The sequence below is a fragment of the Ahaetulla prasina genome, chromosome 5, assembly GCF_028640845.1.
Source record: "Ahaetulla prasina isolate Xishuangbanna chromosome 5, ASM2864084v1, whole genome shotgun sequence".
In the NCBI taxonomy this organism is placed as follows: Eukaryota; Metazoa; Chordata; class Lepidosauria; order Squamata; family Colubridae; genus Ahaetulla; species Ahaetulla prasina.
Window position 1 is genome coordinate 108434812 of NC_080543.1, and position 23017 is coordinate 108457828.

Sequence of the window (23017 nt, forward strand, 5' to 3'; positions counted from 1 at the left end):
TTGCATCCAGTTTTGGTCATCACAATATGAAAAAGTTGTTGAGACTCTAGAAAGAGTGCAGAGAAGAGCTACAAAGATACTTAAGAGAATTGGAGGCTAAAGCATGAAGAATGGTTGCAGGTATTAGGATGTCTAGTTTAATGAAAAAAGGACCAGGAGTGACATGATAGCAGTGTTCCAATATCTAAGGAGCTGCCACAAAGAAGGTGCTGGTCAGCCTATTCTTCAAAGCACCAGAAAGTAGACCAACAAGCAATGGATGGAAAATAAGGAGAGAACCAATCTAGAACTAAAGATAATTTTTCTGACAGAACAATTAATCAGTGGAATGACTTGCCTCAAGAGGTTGTGGGTGCTCCAACACTGGAGGTTGTTAAGAAAAGGTTGGATAACCCTTTATCTGAAATGGTATAGAGTTTCCTGCCTGGGAGGGGGTTGTAGTAGAAAACCTCCAACGTCCCCTCCAACTCTTTATTTTGTTATTCTGCTAACAACATTTTGTGTAAAAGGCTTTTCTTTGATAATGGCAGGAATAGAAAGACGTGCTGTTTGAGGACCAGATGGGAGGAGTGTTAGTGGCTGTGACTCAGTATGCATACCCAAAACTCTCCAGGGCTGTTTGCACAACATAGAAACCCATGTGGCTTAGGTATAAGGAAATACACATCTCCAATTGCTCCTCTCTCTGAGCTGCACAGCATGGACACAGTAGTCCCCAGCTTGTGTAATGGCTTATCAAACTGTGTGAACACAATGTTCCCAGGACTTCCAGCAGGAACAAACTATGGAGTGTCACCAGGATTTGTTTAAAGTTTGTGTATGGAGAAAATCACAGCACACTGCATTTACTCAGCATGGTGAATGATAAACAAACTACCTACAGCAGATACCAAGCCATAGCACACATAGAAGAATGATTGAGTGTGGGTGTTTAATAATAACAAACGAACTTGGCTGTTGTGTCCATTTAATGTCATTTGGGATGCAGGTAGTTCTAGGGTTCTTTGGAGAAAGATCCCAAAGAACTGAAGGTAGTGCTCTTTAGAAGGAGCCATGGAACTTATGGTACCTAGGATAAGTGAAAATATGAACTCAGGAAAGCAAACCTAGCCACACCCACATATTATTATTATTAAATTAGATGGACATGACCTTATAGATGACCCTCACTCTGTCAAGGACCTTGGAGTACTCATTTCTAAAGGTCTAAGTGCCAGAGCCTACTGTAACAACATTGCCAAAAAGGCACTAAGAGTTGTTAACCTAATCTTGCATAGCTTCTTCTCTGGTAATATTGTACTACTAACTAGAACATACAAAACATTTGCTAGACCAGTTCTTGAATACAGCTCATCTGTCTGGAACCCGCACTGCATATCGGACATAAATACAATCGAGAGAGTCCAGAAATATTTCATAAGAAGAGTCCTCCATTCCTCTGCTCACAATAAAATACCTTATGCCACCAGACTCCAAATTTTGGGCTTAGACAACTGAGAACTATGCAGACTTCAGTCTGACCTAAGCATAGTACATAAAATTATCTACCACAATATCCTACCTGTCAATGACTACTTCAGCTTCAACCACAACAATACATGAGCAAATAATAGATACAAACTCAAGGTAAACTGCTCCAAACTTGACTGCAGAAAATATGACTTCAGTAACAAGAGTGGCCAATGTCTGGAATGCACTACCTGACTCTGTAGTTTCTTATTTATTTATTTATTTATTTATTCATATTTGTATACCGCCCTATCTCCCGAAGGACTCAGGGCGGTTCACAGGCAAGTAAAAACATATATGTACAAATTAAGAAAACCATTAAAAAACTTATTCTAAAAGCCAAATTATTAAAAATAGTATAAATATTAAAACCAATTAAAACCACTATAAATTTAAAATCTAGTCCAGTCCTGCGCAGATGAATAAATGTGTTTTAAGCTCGCGACGGAAGGTCCGGAGGTCCGGAAGTTGACGGAGTCCTGGGGGGAGTTCGTTCCAGAGGGTGGGAGCCCCCACAGAGAAGGCCCTTCCCCTGGGCGTCGCCAGACGACACTGCCTAGCTGACGGCACCCTGAGGAGTCCCTCTCTGTGAGCGCGCCCGGGTCGGTGAGAGGTATTCGGTAGCAGTAGGCGGTCCGTAATAACCCGGCCCTATGCCATGGGCGCTTTAAAGGTGGTTACCAAAACCTTGAAGCGCACCGGAAGGCCACAGGTAGCCAGTGCAGTCTCGCAGGATAGGTGTCATCACAGAGCCACGAGGGCTCCCTCTATAACCAGCGCAGCCGCATTCTGAACTAACTGCAGTCTCGGATGCCCTTCAAGGGAGCCCCATGTAGAAACATTGCAGTAATCCAGGCGAGACGTCACGAGGCGTGGTGACCGTGCATAGGGCATCCCGGTCTAGAAAGGCGCAACTGGCGCACCAGGCGAACCTGGTAAAAGCTCTCCTGGAGGCGGCCGTCAAATGATCTTCAAAGACAGCCGTTCATCAGGAGGGCGCCCAAGTTGCGCACCCTCTCCATCGGGGCCAATGACTCGCCCCAACAGTCAGCCGTGGACTCAGCTGACTGTGCGGGATGCCGGCATCCACAGCCACTCTGTCTTGGAGGATTGAGCTTGAGCCTGTTTCTCCCCATCCAGACCCGTCGGCTTCCAAACACCGGGACAGCACTTGATAGCTTCATTGGGGTGGCCCGGTGTGGAAAAAATACAGCTGGGTGTCATCAGCGTACAGCTGGTACCTCACACGAAGCCACTGATGATCTCACCCAGCGGCTTCATATAGATGTTGAACAGAAGGCGAGAGGATCGACCCTGCGGCACCCACAAGTGAGGCGCCTCGGGCCGACCTCTGCCCCTGTCAACACCGTCTGCGACGATCGGAGAGATGGGAGGAGAACCACCGATAAGCGGTGCCTCCACTCCCAATCCCCAACCGGCGCAGCAGGATACCATGGTCGATGGTATCGAAAGCCGCTGAGAGGTCTAATAGGACCAGGGCAGAGGAACAACCCTATCCTGGCCCTCAGAGATCATCCACCAATGCGACCAAAGCCGTCTCAGTGCTGTAACGGGCGGAAACCGGACTGGAGCAGGTCTAGATAGACAGTTTCATCCAGGTGCAAGGGAAACTGATATGCCACCATACTCTCTACAACCTTCGCGAGCGGGTTGGAGACCGACGATAATTACCTAAAACAGCGGGTCAGGAAGGCTTCTTGAGGAGGGGTCTCACCACCGCCTCTTTCAAGGCGGCCAGGAAGACTCCCTCCACCAAAGAAGCGCTCGTAATTGCCTGGAGCCAGCCTCGTGTCACCTCCTGAGTGGCCAGCACCAACCAGGAGGGGCATGGGTCCAGTAAACACGTGGTGGCATTCAACCTACCCAACAACCTATCCATGTCCTCGGGAGCCACAGGGTCAAACTCATCCCATAAAATGTCACCAAGACCACCCTCAGCCACCTCACCTGAGTCACCGCAATTTTGTCCAGACCGTCCCGAAGCTGAACGATTTTATCGTATAGATAACCGTTAAACTCCTCAGCACGTCCCTGCAACGGGTCATCCCGCTCCCCTGGTGAAGGAGGGAACGAGTTACCCGAAACAGGGCGGCTGGGCGGTTATCTGCCGATGCAATGAGGGAGGAGGCGTAGCTACGCCTCACTTCCCTCAATGCCACTAGGTAAGCCCTATTATATATCAGCCTCCGAACGGCTAGACCTCCAGGAACTCTCTAGGCGTCTTCTCCGGTGCTTCATCCCCCTCAGCTCCTCGGAGAACCAAGGAGCCGGTTGGGACCTGTGCCGGGTCAGAGGCCGCAAAGGCACGACACGGTCTAAGGCCCCCGCCGCGGCCCGTTCCCAGGCCGCAACAAGTTCCTCAACCGTGCCGTGAGCCAGACCCTCAGGAAATGGCCCAAGCTCCGTCCGGAACCTCTCCGGGTCCTCTTCCCCAAATGCCCAAAACTTTAAGCTTAAACTGTCTACTGTTGACCTCACCCCATTCCTAACAGGTCTGTAAGGGGCATGCATAAGCAACGTGCCTACCGTCCCTGTCCTAATGTCCCTTTTTACTCATATCCATTTCATGTATTCATAATCATGCTTATACTTTTATCTGTTATCTTATATATGATTGACAAAAATAAATAAATAAATAAAATAAATAAAATTATACCGAAGAGATAATCAAGACTGAATTATTGTGATTTAGAATCCACCCGCATCCACCCTTTTCAGATGCAAATGTTGATTTCTTCTAGTTAATGTGTTTAGGAATGATAAATTTCCTCTTGAAATAGCCATTTCAAACACATCTGTTAAGTCAATAGTTATACATGATCAGAATAACAGTTCTCAACATTGCGTAGACTCTCAGTTTTTGAAGGTTCCCAGAATATACTGGTAGTTAACATGTGGAGGCCAATGGCTGGTTTTTCTTGAGTTCTGATTTTCAGTGAATGTATGGACAAAAGGTTCTAAAACCAAAATAATTTGGTTTAAATTCTTCCTATCTAAAATATATATACACGTAGAATTTTTTAAAAAAATTTCATCTCTCCTTCCTTGGAGTATTACATTACTAACATGCCCTTGTGGCTAATGCAAGACTTATTTTCATGGCATTTGGCTATGAAAAGATTGCCCAACCTTGTCATATTTCACTTAAATATAAAATTGGTTGGTTTTTCTTTGATTCTGTTAAATATCAACTTTTCTTATTTCAGGAACCTGTGTATGTGGAGAATGCATATGCCATGATGTTGACCCAACTGGAGATTGGGGAGATATTCATGGAGATACCTGTGAATGTGATGAACGCAATTGCAAGGCAGCCTACGATCGATATTCAGATGATTTCTGTTCAGGTAAAGGAAATAATTGTGATCTCAATGGAAGATTTAATATGCTTTACAGTGGAAACTCTAATAATACAGAGCTCAAATAATAACATATATTGATAAAATCCTATTTATGCCACAATTATAAACGTGTGTCCTGGCTTCAGATACAAATACATAAGTCATAGGATTGCATGATGACATGATCCCACATTCTGTCATTTCCTGCCTTTGTCCCTTTCGTGTGGGAAACAAAGTGATCACAAGATTTCCAGAAAGTGATCTGGTGGCTGGATCTGTATTTTGCCATACAAATTCATATCCTCCTGAGTGGTCAGATAAGTACCTATAAAAGAGAATATTTGTAGCTCAGAATTGACCTGTGGTGTCCTTGATGCTCTCTGAGCTTGGTTGTTTTCTTGCAGGCCTTTCATTACCCAGACAAGTAATATTATCAGTTCTAGGTCTATGTTGAGTGAAACATCTGTAAGAAAACAACTAAGCTCATCCAAGTACTAACCCAAAATTAGTACCATCTAGCAGTTACAGCTTCAGTGCTGAACAGCTGCCCAGAATCCCTAGTTTTTTAAGATGGGCAGCTATATTATTTTGAAAAATAAATAAAATATGTAAGTACATTGAGGTGTTTAATAAAAAATATAAAAGCATGAAGTCTAGTATCTTGCAACATTTCCTCCTTTATGTCCAGAATAGTGACAGTGACAGTGAATAGTGAAGATGGGTACTTTTATTGTCCATCTTTATTTTGTATAACTCAAGGTGGCAGATAAAATGGTCCCTTCTATTTTCCCCCCAAGAACCCAATTGGATGGGATGAGCTCAGGGATGGGTTCTAAATATTTTTACTACCGGTTCTGTGGGCGTGGCTTATTTTGTGGGCATGGCTTGATGGTCATGTGACAGTGGGTGTGGCTTGATGGTCATATGACTGGGTAGGCGTGTCCAACTCAATGTCTCTCATGTCAAGGGGTACCTCGCCTGGCTCCTCCCCTCCCATTCCTTGTCACACCCAGCCTCAATGTTCTATGTATCTATAGTTCTGCAAAAATGTGGTTCACCTTTTTTCAACTTTATTATCTACATACTATAGATCAGGGGTCTCCAGACTTGGCCACTTTAAGACTTATGGACTTCAACTCCCAGAATTCCTCAGCCAGATTTGCTGTCTTAAAGTCTTAAAGTGGCCAAGGTTAGAGACCTCTGCTATAGATGCACTTTCATGGACCACTGAAAGGAGGAAATGGCTCACATGCTTTGCCCAAGAGTGGGATAGTCTTTTAAGGGACTGCTAGAAAGAAGGGGGGGAAGTATTTTCCAAAGCACCAGAAAGCAAAAAAAGAAGCAATGGATGGAAACTCAACGAAGAGAGAAGCACTTAAAACTAAGGACAAACTTCCTGACAGTGTGAACCTATATAGGTTTCAGTCATAATTTCACATATAAAATAGCCATTCATGTAATACAACCTGCATATTGTTCAAAACAATCATTAGTATTATGGCTGAAGTTTGACAGCAAGCCTAAAATCCCCATTCCCTCCCCACTCCAGGGGAAGGTTACTTCAAAATCCCCATTTCCTCCCCACCCCACTAATCTGTTCTGGGAAGGAATCAAACTCCCCCCTCTTCATTTCCCAAATAAAATATCCCAGATAATTAAGGAATAATCAAGCTGCTAGCAAGGAACCTGCCTGGAATTAAACATTCATGCCAGCTGCATAAAGGAAACTTTGTAAGCAGAAAACAGCTACCGGTGCTTACAGATAATATAAAGTGGAAGCCGGAAGTTCGGCTCCATTTACAAGCAGGCAGAAAACTCATTCAAGACAGGATACTTCACAATGGAAATCGCCCAAACCATTTTAGAAACACAAAGCCCATGTTGCACAAACCCCAAAACTTCAAAAACATTGAACCATATAAGAATTCCTCCTCTTATCCAATTTGTTGTTCAGCTGACCCAGAAAGGAGCTTCTAGCTGCTCTATCAATTTAAAACAACAGCGTTTCCCCCCACCCTTCTTTGCCAAGCGATCTCCTGGCTGAGAAGCAAGCCGATCAGTTGGGAGGCTTCTTGGCTTCTCAATTTAAAGGGACGGTGTCTTGTTTTTTTCCCCCTCTTCTTCGACAAGTGAATCTTGATTTTTTCCTTCTAGCCGATCAGCTGGGAGTCGGGAGGCAGCAAGAGATTGGGGGCAGGGGCAGGCAGAATTTTTACTATCGGTTCTCCGAACTACTCAAAATGTTTACTACCGATTCTTGAGAACTGGGGAGAACCGATAGCAACCCACTACTGGATGAGCTGGGACAGAGCAACCGATCCAAAGTCACTCAGAGTGAGGAAAAGATTAAGACTCAGCGGTGCTCAGTTTCTAATCCATCACATCTACGTATTCCATAATGGCTCTCTAAACATCGTTAACAACCCATATTCATTGCGTTCATGCCAGCCAAGTACCAATGGAGCAATTGACGAATCAGAAGGAAGCAAGTAGATGAAATTATTTTGCTTAGAACAAACTGAGCCAGTGCCTGTCTGGTGAATCAATTATGAAGAAGAAAACATAAAGAGGAAATAAAATCTGCAAAAATGTATTCAAATTAACCATTTGGAAATTATAATAAACCAGCTTGTAAATCTAGGTCCCTGCCTAGAATTAAATGAACACTTGGGGTTAATTTAAAAATTTTATACTGAAAATCTGGAAACCCTATAGTTCAATTTTACCTGGTGGAGTTTCCATTGGAGATTCCTATACTCTCAATATTTCATTTCACTCAGAGGTGGGTTTCAGCAGATTCGGACCAGTTCTGGAGAACCGGTAGCAGAAATTTTGAGTAGTTTGGAGAACTGGTAGTAAAAATTCTGACTGGCCCCTCCCCCATCTAATCTCTGCCTCCCAAGTCCCAGCTGATTGGGAGGAAATGGGGACTTTGCAGTATCCTTCCTCTGGATTGGAGAGGGAATAGAGATTTTACAGTATCCTTTGCCTGGATTGGGGAGGGAATGGAGATTTTACAGCATCCTTCCCCTGCCACGCCCACCAAGCCATGCCCACCAAGCCATGCCACGCCCACCAAGCCACATCCAAAGAACCGGTAGTTAAAAAATTTGAAACCCACCATTGATTTTGTTCCAAATTGCTGATTGTAGTCTTCTTCAGACCAGAATTAAATAGTAGATATTATTATAGAGATCCTACCAAAATCTCCAGCTGGGAAGAAATAAACTTCCTTCTAATAACTTCTCTCTCTCATAGATTCTAAGGATTAGGGGGGAAAAAAGAGATGGGGAGCTATATTGCACTTTTTTGTTCCCCAATTTCCTATGAAGAAAAGTTATGTAAATTTGTATCATTCTATACACATGCTAGGAATGTGATAGAAGGTGATTCATTTCTTTCCTTCTATTATTTTCTACTTCTACATGCTTTTTTCTATCAGGAAAATCAAGCAGAGTACATAAATTTCCCAGGGAGTTTTTAAGTGAATTTCCAAGTTTGAATTATACAAAACCTTGCCCTCCATTTCTTTCAGAATATCAGCCCTCTACCGGTACAGCTAGCAGGATGGAGATAGTCTTCAAAGAATTCTTTCACAAGAATTTGATGGAGTTCCATAAGAGATTAAGGGACACCCCCCCAAAAAAGGGGGGGAATTCATCTGAATGCAGATGGATATAATTTTTTATATATTAGAGGCAGTGGTGGGATTCAGCCAGTTCGCACCACTTTGGGAGAACCAGTTGTTAACTTTCTGAGCAGTTTGGTGAACTGGTTGTTGGAAGAAATCATTAGGGCAGAGAACCGGTTGTTAAATTATTTGAATCCCACCACTGATTAGAGGTCCGATTTTCTATCAGGAGGTTCAAGGTTTGGGGTCTTTTTACATTAACATGTTCTGTGGCCTATAAAAGTTTGAAAACTCCTCCTCTATGGAACACCAAATGACTTTCTTCTTACCTATCTTAGTCTTGGCTAGGTCTCTAAACTGTGTCATTGTAATTTTAGGGCAGCTGGTAACCACCATTTTTTTTTAAAAAAGGGGGTCTTAAATCCCCATAGCTTAAATAGGAAGACAGAACCTTTCTCCTTGATTTGCTGGATTTTTAATACAAATGTGTTATGGAGTTCCTGGTGTCTCTGAACTTGGCTATTTGCAGGTCTTTCACTAGTCAATGAAATTCCTGGATAATGAAAGATCTGCAAGCAAACAAACTCAGAAAACACTAAGAACTCCACAGTTCAACCCTGGCCTTCAGATATTGTCTTCTGTTGGATAGTGAGTTATTTACATATGAAACACTTAAAAGGTTATCTCAGATCTTTGGTTTCATATATTGGAACTGTGATGGACTTCTGGTTGCTATCCTACTGCTGTACCACAGTTTGCACTAAGAGGAATAAGATTTTAAAAAGTTACATAAGTTCTAGATACAGGATGTTTGAGAAGTTGGGGTATGTGCAAAGATGTGGGAATATATGTTTGTGCTCCCAAAGTCTCCTTGGTCCATAAGAAAAAAATATAAAAGGCCATTGAAAGAAGTTACAAATATGATTCAATCCACACAAACACTAGCAAGCAGGAAAAGGTAAAGGTAAAGGTAAAGGTTCCCCTCGCACATATGTGCTAGTTGTTGCCGACTCTAGGGGGTGGTGCTCATCTCCGTTTCAAAGCCAAAGAGCCAGCACTGTCCGAAGACGTCTCTGTGGTCATGTGGCCGGCATGACTCAATGCCAAAGGCGCACGGAATGCTGTTACCTTCCCACCAAAGGTGGTCCCTATTTTTTCTACTTGCATTTTTACGTGCTTTTGAAACTGCTAGGTTGGCAGAAGCTGGGACAAGTAACGGGAGCTCACCCCGTTACATGGCAGCACTAGGGATTCAAACCGCCAAGCTGCCGACCTTTCGATCGACAAGATCAACACTGCATCCACTGACTCAAAAAACATTTACGCAGAATTTACGCAGAAGCTCAGAGATTCTAGACCAGGGGTCTAAGACTTGTGGATTTCAACTCCCAGAATTCCTCAACCAGCAAAGTCCACAAGTCTTAAAGTTGCCAAGGTTGGAGACCCCTATTCTAGACTACTTTATGGAGATGGAGGTGAAATATGTATGTTTGTTTTGCTATTAAGGTCATGGCCAGTGTAATTGCGGACGATGTGACTGTAAGACTGGATGGACGGGGAAGAAGTGCGAACATCCAACTTCTTGCCCTATCTCCCCTGAAGAGAGCCTTAGGAAATGCCAAGGAGATTCACATCTTCCATGTTCTGGCAGAGGTAGGTTGCTTGGATTTTCCAGGATGATCATCATGTGCATGCTTGGTGAAACTAAACTGCTTCCACAAATGAACCTTTGTGGAAGCAATTTAGTTTCACCACACATGTACATTAGTTTACAGTCAAATATTTGTTTTAGATTAGAGCAGTTCCCCAGCACTGCAGGCTGCTTGCTTAATGTTATCTGGGAAACAAATGAAGCAGAACAATGAGCTCAGATTTGCCTGATGAGCAATCCATCATGTAGACTTTGCCACCTGCTCAATTTCCTCCCTGGCCTGCTACTTTAAATGGCAAGGATCAGCAGGTGGTTTGAGACCTCAAAAGTTCTAATTCAGTAAATCTGATGCTCAAAAGTTCTTCATGATTGTTTCATGATTCAGTTCATCCTTCATGTTGCTGCATCATGTAACTTGTGAAAGTAATATTCCATTAGCACTCAGTAGGGAGTGAATATGCTTAGTTTGAGCGATATGAAGAATTCATTTTTCTCATTCATATTTTATAATAACAAAGTACTATGTATTATATCTACAATAACTGTGTGCTGACCTGATGTTTTGCTTGTTACTATGTTCGTGGTTTGGTAACAGATAGTTAGTGGCACAGTCTTGCCCACTTAGGGGTGGCAGAATAATTTAAGTAATAAATATTCTTATTCAGGAAACATCAGTCCCAAAGGTTGACAGCAAAATGTGAGGAAGTGGTGTGTTAACATATACTGGATAGTAAGCAACTTTGCCCTCTTCACTATACATGGCATTATAAAGACTCGGTGAACTGAACAACTGTTTCAGGGGTAGAATTGTACCCATATTAGTTGTGCCATGAAAAGCTACATAGCTGACTAGGTTGCAGCTTCACCTGATTATTTGTAGTTTGAAAAAGTGTTAGCTGACCTGTGTCCCACATTTGTATAAAATAAAGCAATTAGCTAAAGAAAAAAAAAGTTTCACTTGAACATTCTAGTATTGCAGGTTAGAACAAAATGTTAAATGTGGAAATTTGCATATTTTATAGAGAAAAGCAGTACAGGCATTTCTTACAGAAATTGTTGTAGCGTTATCATTTCAACATTAAACTTTTAGAAAAGTGACACTGCGATTTGCAATCAAGTTTTTAGTTTTCATTAAAAGCGAGGTCTTTATTGGAAGCAAATAAATTCTACAGTGTAATTGAAGATAATTCCGTAATGCCCCTTGAAACTTCTGAAAAAAAATAAGAAATTATGGGTTTGTCTTCTGTATTTACCTACTAGTTTTCAAATTTTGACCCTTGATTTGCTATTTAAAAAGAACTGGGTTTTTTTGGTCTTTCCATGTAGTGATTAAAGAGAAATCTCTTACAATCTGAAGCATCTACAATATATTAGTTATCACCATTCTTTCATCAATGATTGTTTTAGTAACAATGATTACAGTGCATGTGGATATTTTATTTATTTATTTTATAATATTTATAGCCTGTCCTAATCAATAAGGTCCGTGAGCAATGTGGATATATATTTGAAGAAAAGCCTCATAGATGCTCTATTACTAAATCAAACAATTGCTCATTGAAACAATACAGTTCTGGGTTGTTACAGAATGCCAATTGGATAGGGATGCTTTGTAACTACAGAAAGAGAAAGGAGACTACTAATAGAAGATCTGTCACCATATACCTCTCAAGGAGGTTGTTTCCATAAACAGGTCTTTTGCTGCTGGCCAGGCTAGAAGTTCAGTTCTGGTAAGATGTTGTGTGATATATCCAGGCAAGGCTTCAAAAGTAACCAGTTCTTTTTTGCGGGGGCTGGAAGCTAACAGTATTAGAAACCATTGCAGCAACTTCAGAATTTGGGCTATTCTAATTTGATGGGTTATCTTCCACATTTTGTATCAGTTGGATCCTAACTAAACAATCAAAGCACAAGGAGAATTTCTCCAAACCCTTCTGTTCTTATCATACACTCACGGTTCAGGTTAAACAGATATGGGAGAATGGTCTTCCTTATGTCACTTCCTTTCAAATTCTGAACTACTCTTTTTCCAAACTCAGATTTTTCAGAAGCTGAAACATCTTTCAGAAGAATTTCTTATTATCCCAGCACACAAGTTCACCTTAATATATTTTATATTCTGGGGTGATATCTAGGTTGTTCGTGTGTGTGTGTGTGTGTGTGTGTGTGTAAGATATAACAACCTAGATATTATGCTAGAATATAAAATATATTAAGGTGAACTAGTGTGCTGGGATAATAAGTCATTCTCCTGAGACATTATAGAGAAAGCATTCTCTATTATCCATCTTACCTTAACTATTTGATCTAGTATACCTTTCACATTTCTGAATCCTATCTGGTCTTTTAGTATTTCAGTTTCTACATTTGGCTCACACATGAAATTTATGCCATGGTTTAATATTTGCACATTCTGTTGTAGCTCTTTCTTCCATACATCTTTCATTTTTCTTTTCTTGTTATTTCCATCACTTGTTGACATCATTGAGATATTTTACTTGTTTGACATTGAAACCTATGCTCTGCTCTCATATATCTTTCTTATTGCCCAAGGTTTTACATAGGTGACAAGTTAGTTTAATTTTGAGTCCATTGTAAGTAATTCCCTTAATCAGCCAGCAGAATATTCACCTATTGGCTGTTTTCCAGATACGGAGGCATTCTCATCTGATGCATGTATATGCTTCCTTATTCCACTCACTTTTTAATAACAAAAGGTCACATTTACCTTTAAAATCCACAGTTACTACCATTCTTATCATATCAAGAAATGCACTCATCTCTTGGAACAAATGGAGTGCTCTGCTTACCGCTAAAGAGAATGCTAATTAGGTCCTTTAATTGCTATGCTCAGTATAACATTGTCACTCTTTCCCTGCCTCGTCCATCATCCTCTGTAGCCACTATAATAATAATAAAGTTTATTGTCATTGTACATGTACAATGTATGTACATACAACGAAATTCACATAACACCCAGAGACCAGACCCAACTCACATGACAATCTCCAGACATACTCCCACCCACCAAAAATTCCCCACCCCTAAAACCACCCAAGCATCCACACAACAGACTGATGGTGACCCTTTAGTTCATTGTTGCAATTATAGCTCTGGGAAAAAAGCTATTCAGAAAATGTGTGGTCTGAGTTTTAATTGTTCTGTATCTTCTGCCAGAAGGCAACAGTCCAAAAAGATTGTAAGCAGGATGGGAAGAGTCTCTGAGAATGTTACGCAACTTCCTCAAACAGCGATATGCAAAGATGTCGCCCAGGGCTGGTAGCTGGAGCCTGATGATATTCTGGACAGTTTTAATAATTCTCTGTAGAGCTTTTATGTCCGTTGCAGAGCTGCTCCCATACCATGCAAGAATGCCGTATGTCAGGATACTCTCAATGGTGCAGAAGTAGATGCTGAGATAGATTTATCTTCCTGAGCATTCTCAGGAAGTACAGCCTCTTCTGTCCCTTCTTCACAAGCATGTTAGCATAGTCATGTAGCATAGGGATCATGGGACTTGGTTGGTTTGCAACCAAATGGTTACAGGTAGAATGATTTCATGTGCCTGTATCTACATTTACAGATCAAGATGATATAACTCAATTTTTTCATAACTCAGTATGAACTAAGAATACCAAGCTTTCTCTCCACAAATTATTAAGAAGTTGAGGATATTTGAAAAGAGGAGTGCAACATTCTTAAATTATAGGCAAATGAACTAGTAATTATGAATTAATCCTAGCAGGTGGATTGTTGACTTTTTACTATAGTATCCAATGGTAAACATAACTAGTAATTTTAGTTTTATTTATTAATGAAGGGGTACATTTCACTAAAAAAGGAACTGTATGTAAGTTTCATGTAAATAAAATAACCTATATACATATGTGAGATGACAAATTTGTTCTATTTAAGTGTAATGATAATATACTATAACAATGGAAAATTAGTAGATTAACAGCTTAATAAGTCAGAAGGAATAATAAATATAGAATTTAGGGTGATAACTATGAATTACTTCTGCAATAAAATAACTAAAGTTAAAATCAAAAGCATGTGTTGTTGAACATCAATGAAATCTTTATTATAGTTGTAGACCAGCATAAATGTTATGATGAGTTGCAATTATGGCATATACAGCGATGGGGAATTTTCAGATAGTAAGAGTCAAAGGGAATGAAAATATAAACAGAAATCATTTCTGTATAAAGAAGTATTCTGTATTCTGTATAAAGAAATATTCTGTATTCGGCATTCATAGTTTTCTCCACATGCAAGACAGTAATGTTGAACCTTTGATAATCGGTAATTCAAAAGCAGTCTTTCTTTGAATGGACACTTTAAACTCAAATAACTTGAGAGATTGAAATATTCTCACATTATTTTGTGAATATTACCATTTTTGTTGTTAGATTTGGATTAAAATTAAGGAAAATTGCTAACCAGTCATGCACTTGTACAGTTTATGTGATGAATTTAATACACAATGGCCATTTTTAGAGGCTGGGAGAGATGGTGGTGTTGATTTTCTTATGTGCTACTTTGTCTCTCCGAGGAGCCTAGGCAGATTACAGAATTAATTTTAGCAAAAATGCCGCGATTTATATGATCTGAAGAGTAACCAGAACCATGTTTTCAAAGCAGTCTATTGTAACATTTATGAATTAAACATCAGGAATGGTCAAGAGGAGCTTTTCTGACTAACAAATGTTATTAAAGGGCACGTCTTTTGTGCGCTGTCACTTTGCAACTAACCCAGATATTTTCTTTGCTCTCTCCTCTTTACCATCACATATAAATTCCGAAGCTCCTTCACATGATTTTTCTCTAATATGATATATGCCATCAACTAACAGCAACGTGAAACAAATGTGCAAAAGAATTAATGAAAATGAGTTTGACATCAGGATTCAAAACAGGGACAATGTAATGTCAGACCATTTCAACCACCCAGGATATTCTATTGTGGATCTCAAAGTGAGCATTTTGGAACAATGAGTTTAATAGCATCACTGAGTGAAAGAATTTACACACATCAAAAGATCAAGGCTATCACAAAAGGTCTCAACAAACACAATAGGTTTTTATTACATTTCAGTGATTATTTGATATACTGTAGTTCTTGTAATCTATTTTACATATATTGATGTTTCCTGTTCATTTTTCAGTTGCTCCATTTGGGTGCATTTCTGTAGCAACTTACATTGTATTTTTTACATGGTAGAAGGAGTATTGTATTGAAGAAACCAAGGTGACTTTGTCTATGAATTCTCAAAAATTTAAAATTGGGATGATTTTATTACTGTATTGTGCACCTCAGATACTAAGAATTTGTTCCTGTTTTTCTTTGACCTCAGCAACTATCAATTCCAACATGAGGTGCTATTGATTGTGATGTCTGATGACTAAATATGTTGGTCATCATGTTTTCCCAATTTAACACAATATCGCAGAAATTTTTTCCAGTACTTGAGGGCTGTCACTGATAAGAGGGGGTCAACTTATTTTCCAAAGCACCTTTGAGCAGGTTAAGAAGTAAGGGGTAAAAGTTCATTACAGAGAGATCCAATCTGGAACTAAGAAGAAATCTCTCAACAATAAAAACAATTAATCAATGGAACGGCTTGCCTCCAGAAATGATGAGTGCTCCATCACTTGAGGTTTTCAAGAAGAGACTGGACAGCCATTTGCCTGGAATGGTATAGAATCTTCTGCCATGGGTAGGGGGTTGGACTAGAAGTCCTCCAAGATTCCTTCCAATCCTATTCTTCTATGTCAGTGATAGCTAACCTTTTTGCCGTCATGTGTCAAAAGCGTAGGGAGCATGGGGGGGGTCACACATGCCCACACCCATAATGCAATGCCCCCGTGTGCCCCACCCCCACACATGCGTGCGCAACCCCCCCACTCCCATGCGCATGCACACACAATGTCCTAGGCTCCCCCTGCCCATGCACATGTGACCCCCCCTGCGCATGCGTGTGCACCTCCCACGTGCGCCTCGCCCCCACACCAGAGACCTGAAAATCAGCTGGCCGGTGGGAGCATGCACACATGCATGGTGGAGTTGAGCTGGACAACAGCTCTCGTGCCCGCAGATAGGGCTGCACGGGCCACCTGTGGCATGCGTGCCATAGGTTTGCCATCACGTTTCTATGTTCTCCTTACTGTATAGACTGAGTCCCCAGACTGGTTTACTTTTGTTAGTGATGGGTGACTAATTTGGAGGTGTTTTAAATGGCAGATTTGGTACTACAATAGAGCTATTCCCACCTCCCTAAAGATAAAGCTGAATATTTATGAAATTGAATGTGACCATTGACAAAATCATGAACGTTCATTCAGTGTTACGTGTTTCAGTTAGGAAAGACAAATCATATAGCAATTTAACTTTTTATATAAGATTAACTTGGGGGTTAAATACTTCTTCTAGAAAGTCACATTGAAGAGGGCTGGGAAGTGAATGGAAATCTGAATAAAACAGAGGAGAAATAAGAAATAATTATGTTTCTACATAAATGATTTCATTACAATTTGATAGGAACTCTTCCTCCCTCTCTCTGTATTTTCTGAGATTTAAACCTTAAAGCTTGATTAATTTCTAGCATTTGTTTTTTTAAACAAAAAATAGGTTTCCTAGGGATGGTGAGTTTCCTTAGGTTAATGAAGAAGATACAAATGCAGCACATAACTATGAAGCTTCAAGCTGTTCAGATAATAATGTATGAATCAGCCTTCGTTTCCAGCATATTTCAGGGCTCAAAGAACATTCATGACAGCACAACACAATTTTATTCAACGTTGTTGCAAAATTAGAGTATTAAAGCCCTTAATCTTCTTCTATTGCTCTAAGTCACATCTTTATTCAAAAGTATAAAATGATGAGCAAAAATATACAGAACAGAAAACCAATATAAAAAGGGGGGAAACACACAAATGTTTAAAGACGATTCTACAGAATACGAGCAAGAAACATTGGTAAAACTATAAGTCAGTCTTTTAAAAAATATTTTCATTAGGCATTATTTTATATATGTCAGCATTTAGATTAGAGTTTTTATAACATAAATAGATGTAATCTTACAGACGTCATATCACTTGCAAATCTTGTATTTTTCTAAAATACAAGCATCTTAATTACATTTAAATCCATGTTGTGGAAATATAGGACTCAAATGTTGGTTGTAAAATAATCTCTGTGTTAAAGATCCTACTTTATAAAAATTAATGTGACCAAGCCCTGGATAAATTTGGGTTTGGCTGAACCTCTGACATACTGGCCACAGTAGATATAGTGAGTGATATTATTCTTACCTTGGTAGGAAATGCTGTTTATGACTTGCAGTTAAGACAGATACCCTAATCTACATATGATTTGTATTACTAAAAATAATTATGTGAATATCTTGATTAACTAAAGCCAAGATGAATATTAGAAATCAATATTTATGTGCCCAATGTGACATATTGCAACTTGGAAGGTAAAAGGAATACATAGGCAAGTGCATGGATTAATGCATGACATAAAAAGAAATAGATCTGTTAGAGGTGGCGTGATCATATTATGAATGAGAACTTCATATTATGAGTGAGCAAAACAAATCATGATTGGATTGAGAGTCTGAGACAGATTAAGTTGATAAGATCTTCTAGGTCAGGGGTCTGCAAATTTGGCTCTCTTAAGACTTGTGGACTTCAACTCCCAGAGTTCCTCAGCCAGCTTTGCTGGCTGAGGAACTCTGGGAGTTGAAGTCCACAAGACTTAAAAGAGCCAAGTTTGCAGACCCCTGTTCTAGGTTATTTTATCAGGCCTGAGACTCCCAGGGAACCAGAAATATGCTTAGATCTCTCCATTGCTGAGTTGGCTATTCATCCTTTTTATTTATCTAGGGTTTGTATCTCTGTTTTTATAATATTTACTTTTTAAAATGATATTCATGTCTAATTCAATTTAGAATAATATTGAAGATAATGCAAACATTCAAGCAATAAGATGCTCTTATTTATAATTCTTCATTCACATTTTGCAAACTTTCACATTTTGCAAACTTTCAGCTATTATAACTGTGGCATTGGAATGTGTTAATGAAGTATTTAAAGTACTGGGTTTGGAGTCCACCGTACTGGAGAAATGGAAAGAGTGTAGAAAGATCTTCAAATTTAATACATTTCTTTTCCAGAGCTGCTTACTACAAACATAAGCCAAAACTGATATTACAAATGTTTCAAATGTCTGAAGACAAGGTTTCCTAAAATGAAATGCCACCTTGATTCTGACTGATCATTACCACGTTTAATGTATACAATCTGTTCCTTGTTTTGGTTTGTTTTTCATGATTGGAATAATCTCATTTACTATTTACAATAAAGCAAAAATATTCTGCTCAGCATAATAATTTTAAAGCAAATTCCGTGTTACTCTTTCAAAAATGAATATTGATTCTTTTTAGGGTGCTCTTTACTACAGCAGTCCCCAATCTTTGCAGCTTGGCAGCCCGGTTGGAGCGGGAGAGGGGAACCGAGGAACTCAATGTGAGCAACGGGTGGGCATACACACGGTGCGCACCCATGCAGCCCTTACATGAGTGGCAGGGCAGTGAGCATGTGCACAGCTCAACTTACATACTACAAGCAGCAGGCTTGTGTGCACACGTGCCTGCCAGCCCACTGCTCATGCAATTTGAGCTGTGTTGAGCACATGTGCTCCAGCCAGACACTCGCACGGCCCAATTCTGAATAGGCCACAGCCTGGTAGTGGGCTGGGGCCCAGGGGTTAAGGACTCCTGCTTTGCTACAGTGAGTAATTTAACAACTGAAGTCAGCATCTTTTTAAGCCAGAAATTGAATGTAAAAGGCTCAGGACACAGTTTTATGAAGTACAAATTAAAGATAGAGAATACTGAAATGTTTTGGAAACATTTGTTTACTTTTTTCACGTTTATTTTTATTTCACCTTCATTAGTTTTATAAATAATTCAAGGTAGCAGACATATCTAATATTCCTTCCTCCTCCTATTTTCCCCACAATAACATCCTGTGAGGTGGATTGGGCTGAGAGAGTGACTGGCCCAAAATCAACCAGCCAGTTGTCATACGTAAGGCAGGACTAGAACTCACAATCTCCTGGTTTCTAGTCTGGTGCCTTAACCACTTGACCAAACTAGTTCAATCTCTATGGCTTGTCCTTCCATTCCTTCTCCCAAAGTTTGAAATTCTTTTACAATACTTATTAGTCAGAATTCTCACCATAATATATGCTTTAATCTATCTATCTATAAATGGCTTTGTGTGTATATATGTTTCAGCATAACTCTGGAATGCCTTGAGCAATTTAACCAAACTTGATACACAGATGACTTATTCCCTGGAAAAAAATACTATGGGGGTAAGACACCCCTAACACCGCTTGAGGTGTGTGTTCTGTTAAGATACACCCTCTTGTGCCTTAAAATGGTTTCTACTGTACAGCACAGTGGAGTTGCCATGGTAAGAGCTTTACAGTACTCCACAAGGGGGCTCCCTCTAGTAAGGGAGAAAATCCAACATTAGAAATTATGTTTTGTCCGGACATTTTCAACAAGGTTTTGATTATTCTTGAGGAGAAATGTATGGCCATGATCAATAAAACATTACTGCAACTCAGCCTGCCTGCACCACTACAAGACCAGCATGACGTACTTCACGCAGATTATATACGAGAAAAGAACTACAACGTCGAACAGCTTAATGCATATATCGCGGACAAGAAGCCACTTCTAAATCAAAATCAGAAAAAAGCATACCAAATTATCATGGATCAGCTAGCAAAACAACAAGGTAGTATCATTTTAATTGATGCTTCTGGGGGCACAGGGAACACATTTTTAGCTAATTTAATTCTCACTGAAATCAGGGCTCAGGGTGAAATTGCTCTTCCTGTCTAATACAGGATTGGGATAAGTAAATACCCGGGCAACGCCGGGTTATCAGCTAGTAATATATATGAAAAAGAAGATCTGACACACAAATTAAAAAGGGAACAGGAGGAAAATTTAGTTACCTTTTAAAATTCCATATAACTCCATATATTCCAGGGTAGGATTGAAGCCATTGTGGGAGATACATTCATATTTTGTTGTCTGTTTGTCTACCTATATCTGTTTTCATCTCCATTTATCTACTATGTGATCTACTTATATTTATGTAATTTTTTATTTTTAACTAAGCATTCTCTTCTCTGTTGTATCTGACAACTAGCCCAAAGGGTCAGAATTGGCCTGATCTAGTCCCCAAGAGTGGCTACGTGACTAAGTAGGCATGTGTATCTATTTACATAGTCAGGCTGATGCGCATCCTGAATGATGCCAGTAAGGGTGGATTGCATACTTAATGAAGTGTGTGAGAGTGGAACAACTAGCAATTTTATAAAAGAGTCACAATTTATTAAATCATTTTGCGAGAAGCTCAGTTTGATCTTTGGTCGAATGAATCAATTTGCAGAGTAGTTCTTTGGGGATTTGATTCCATTTATTTTGGTTTGGAAACCCTCCCCCCCGCCCACAATTTTTACAACACTGTGCAGACAGGGTGGAGAAATGACCGCAATTCTGTACTGTAACACTTGAAGAAAGCCAAAGGACTTCTCTTGGGATCCACACTGAACAGAAATGATAGAATCATGCTCCATTTTACTGTTTTGGATCTGCATCTCTTCTACATAAAGACATTCATTGTGTGATAGATTAAAAGCCGGAATACAGATCCTTCTTCATCCCAGAGCACATTATCTATAATTATGTTCATCTTAATTTTCATCTTGTTTTTCAAAAACCTTTACTCAGTGTTACAACATAAGTGCAGATCTACTTTTTTTCTTTGTTGATTCTACATCTTTGTTGAGATTTGTTTCTAGCTTCTGCAGTAACCTTTTTACTCCAAATTACAACTTTTTTACTCCAAATTTGTAACAGCTTCGCAGTTGAACTACCTTCCTTATGACTTTTACTGAGCTTTTCTTCCAACAAGCTTCATCCCTCCCTACACTCTTCTCCAGTAGTGCTTCGACCTCTGTTTAATTTGTCTCTGTCCTAGCCTTGCTTGATCTAGTTAAGCCACTCAAGCTTTGTAGTCCGATGACAGCAGGAGAAAATGGTGAGAAGTCAACTGTTGCTGGACCAGCCATGACTGGACACTTTTCAAACATGCTTGTGAAGCATGAATGTTTGCTTCCTCTAAAACATTTCTGCAAATGATGTTGGAGATTTGGTCAGGATCAGTGGTGTCCTTAATGCTGAGAAATACAGGCAGATACTTGTTCATAATGCCATACCATCAGGGAGGCGTGTGATTGGCCCCAAATTTATTCTGTAGCAGGACAATTGCCCCAAACATACAGACTATGTCATTAAGAACATAAGCTATCATGTCAACTTGGAAAACAGCTATTCATTTAACATCTACCAGTTTATCCCTGAGAATGCCTGGCGAGAGGAATGGTCCAAGATACCTTCTGGTGGCCTGACCATTAGTGATCCCTCTACCAAACTACCTTGTTTTGACTTGCCTTCTTGCAGTTGTAGTGCTGATATGCAAAATATTAAATGTACTATGCAAGATTGCCCATGACATGCTAGGTAGCTGATTGGACATTCAGTTATGAGACCGCTGCCATACTTCCATAGAAGTTTTATTTATAATTATGTGGAAACCTATTGTTTTACTGTGAAGCTCTTACTGAGGATTCCTGGCTGGTCTCCCATCCAAATACTCACCAATTCAGGCCCTATTTAATTTTTCTGAGGTACAACGAAAGCTGGGCTTTTGCTCTTTAGACATAGCCTAAGAAGAGGTACAAATCATTATCCATTGTCATGTGTTGGTTTCTCTTTAAAAGAGCTTTAGGAAATTTGCAATACTCAGCTGTCTGAACTTTTTGTCTCTAGATTAAACTGCTATGTCACAGTTTAGACACAGGGCAATTTCTCTGATGATTGTAAATGCTTTTCTAAAATTGTTCATTCGATTTTTTTTTATTGCATGCTTGTGCTGTTTTATTTGGCATTCATAGTATCTAGACTTTGGGGATGTCAGTGTATACAACACAATGCATATATGTTGAAATGAGTCATTCATCAATTTCCCATGCTTTGTTCCTTTGGCTGATTGAAGGGATCAATGTATTACTGTCATTCATGAGGATGACAAAAGTTAAACACTATTTTTATCTAGTCAAGTGTGTTTGAAATATAGCATGGGTGCGGAAAATCTTTCTCTTTGCCTTTGCTCGGGGGTTTGGGGAGTGCTTGACAGCTTATAATGTTCCCTCCTTCACATGTTCTGTTTGTAAGAAAGGCTACACATGCAAGAATTAACTGCATATTTTAATTTTGAGTCAAATAAACAAACAGGTGCTATCCTGGGAAAGGACCTGTGTATAAAAGATCAAGTTCAGCTGATTATTTATTTGGCTTTGAGATCTCTCCATCATTATACATAAAGGTGGGTTTTATTTTTGTGCTTTTTTCAGAGATATGTGCACATATGCAGACAAATATAGAGTAATTAATACATAAATAAGAGGTAGCAGAATGCTAAGATATAGGCTGTTATTGGAGGCCAGCCAGAAACAGAGCACAAGAAAATGAAGCTGTGACAGACAGTGAAAACTATTATTCTCCTGCTGAGCAGAGTTTTATTAAAAAGCATTGCTGTGTTTTCAGGAACTACAATGGTTAGTGCAGGTGTGAGGGGAGCATGGATCTTCCACGTATTTTCTGTTGTTGTTACATTCAGTCCTTTCCAATCTCCAGAATTAAAAAAAATATTTTATATAACATTATAACTCCATCAAATTTTAATATTACAACTACTGTAAATTTTAGAAAT

At 39.7% G+C, this 23017-nt stretch overlaps 2 protein-coding genes across 3 annotated transcripts in view; one reads left to right on the top strand and one right to left on the bottom strand.

Moving 5' to 3' along the window:
- Positions 1-23017, bottom strand: part of NALCN (sodium leak channel, non-selective) — a 463243-nt gene that overhangs the window by 368303 nt on the left and 71923 nt on the right. The window lies entirely within an intron of this gene.
- Positions 1-23017, top strand: part of ITGBL1 (integrin subunit beta like 1) — a 218778-nt gene that overhangs the window by 98839 nt on the left and 96922 nt on the right. For both annotated transcript variants that reach the window (XM_058184760.1, XM_058184761.1), the window contains exons 6-7: positions 4737-4877; positions 10009-10155. In XM_058184760.1, the coding sequence (XP_058040743.1) occupies positions 4737-4877; positions 10009-10155 (288 nt within the window). The remainder of the gene's footprint in view (positions 1-4736; positions 4878-10008; positions 10156-23017) is intronic.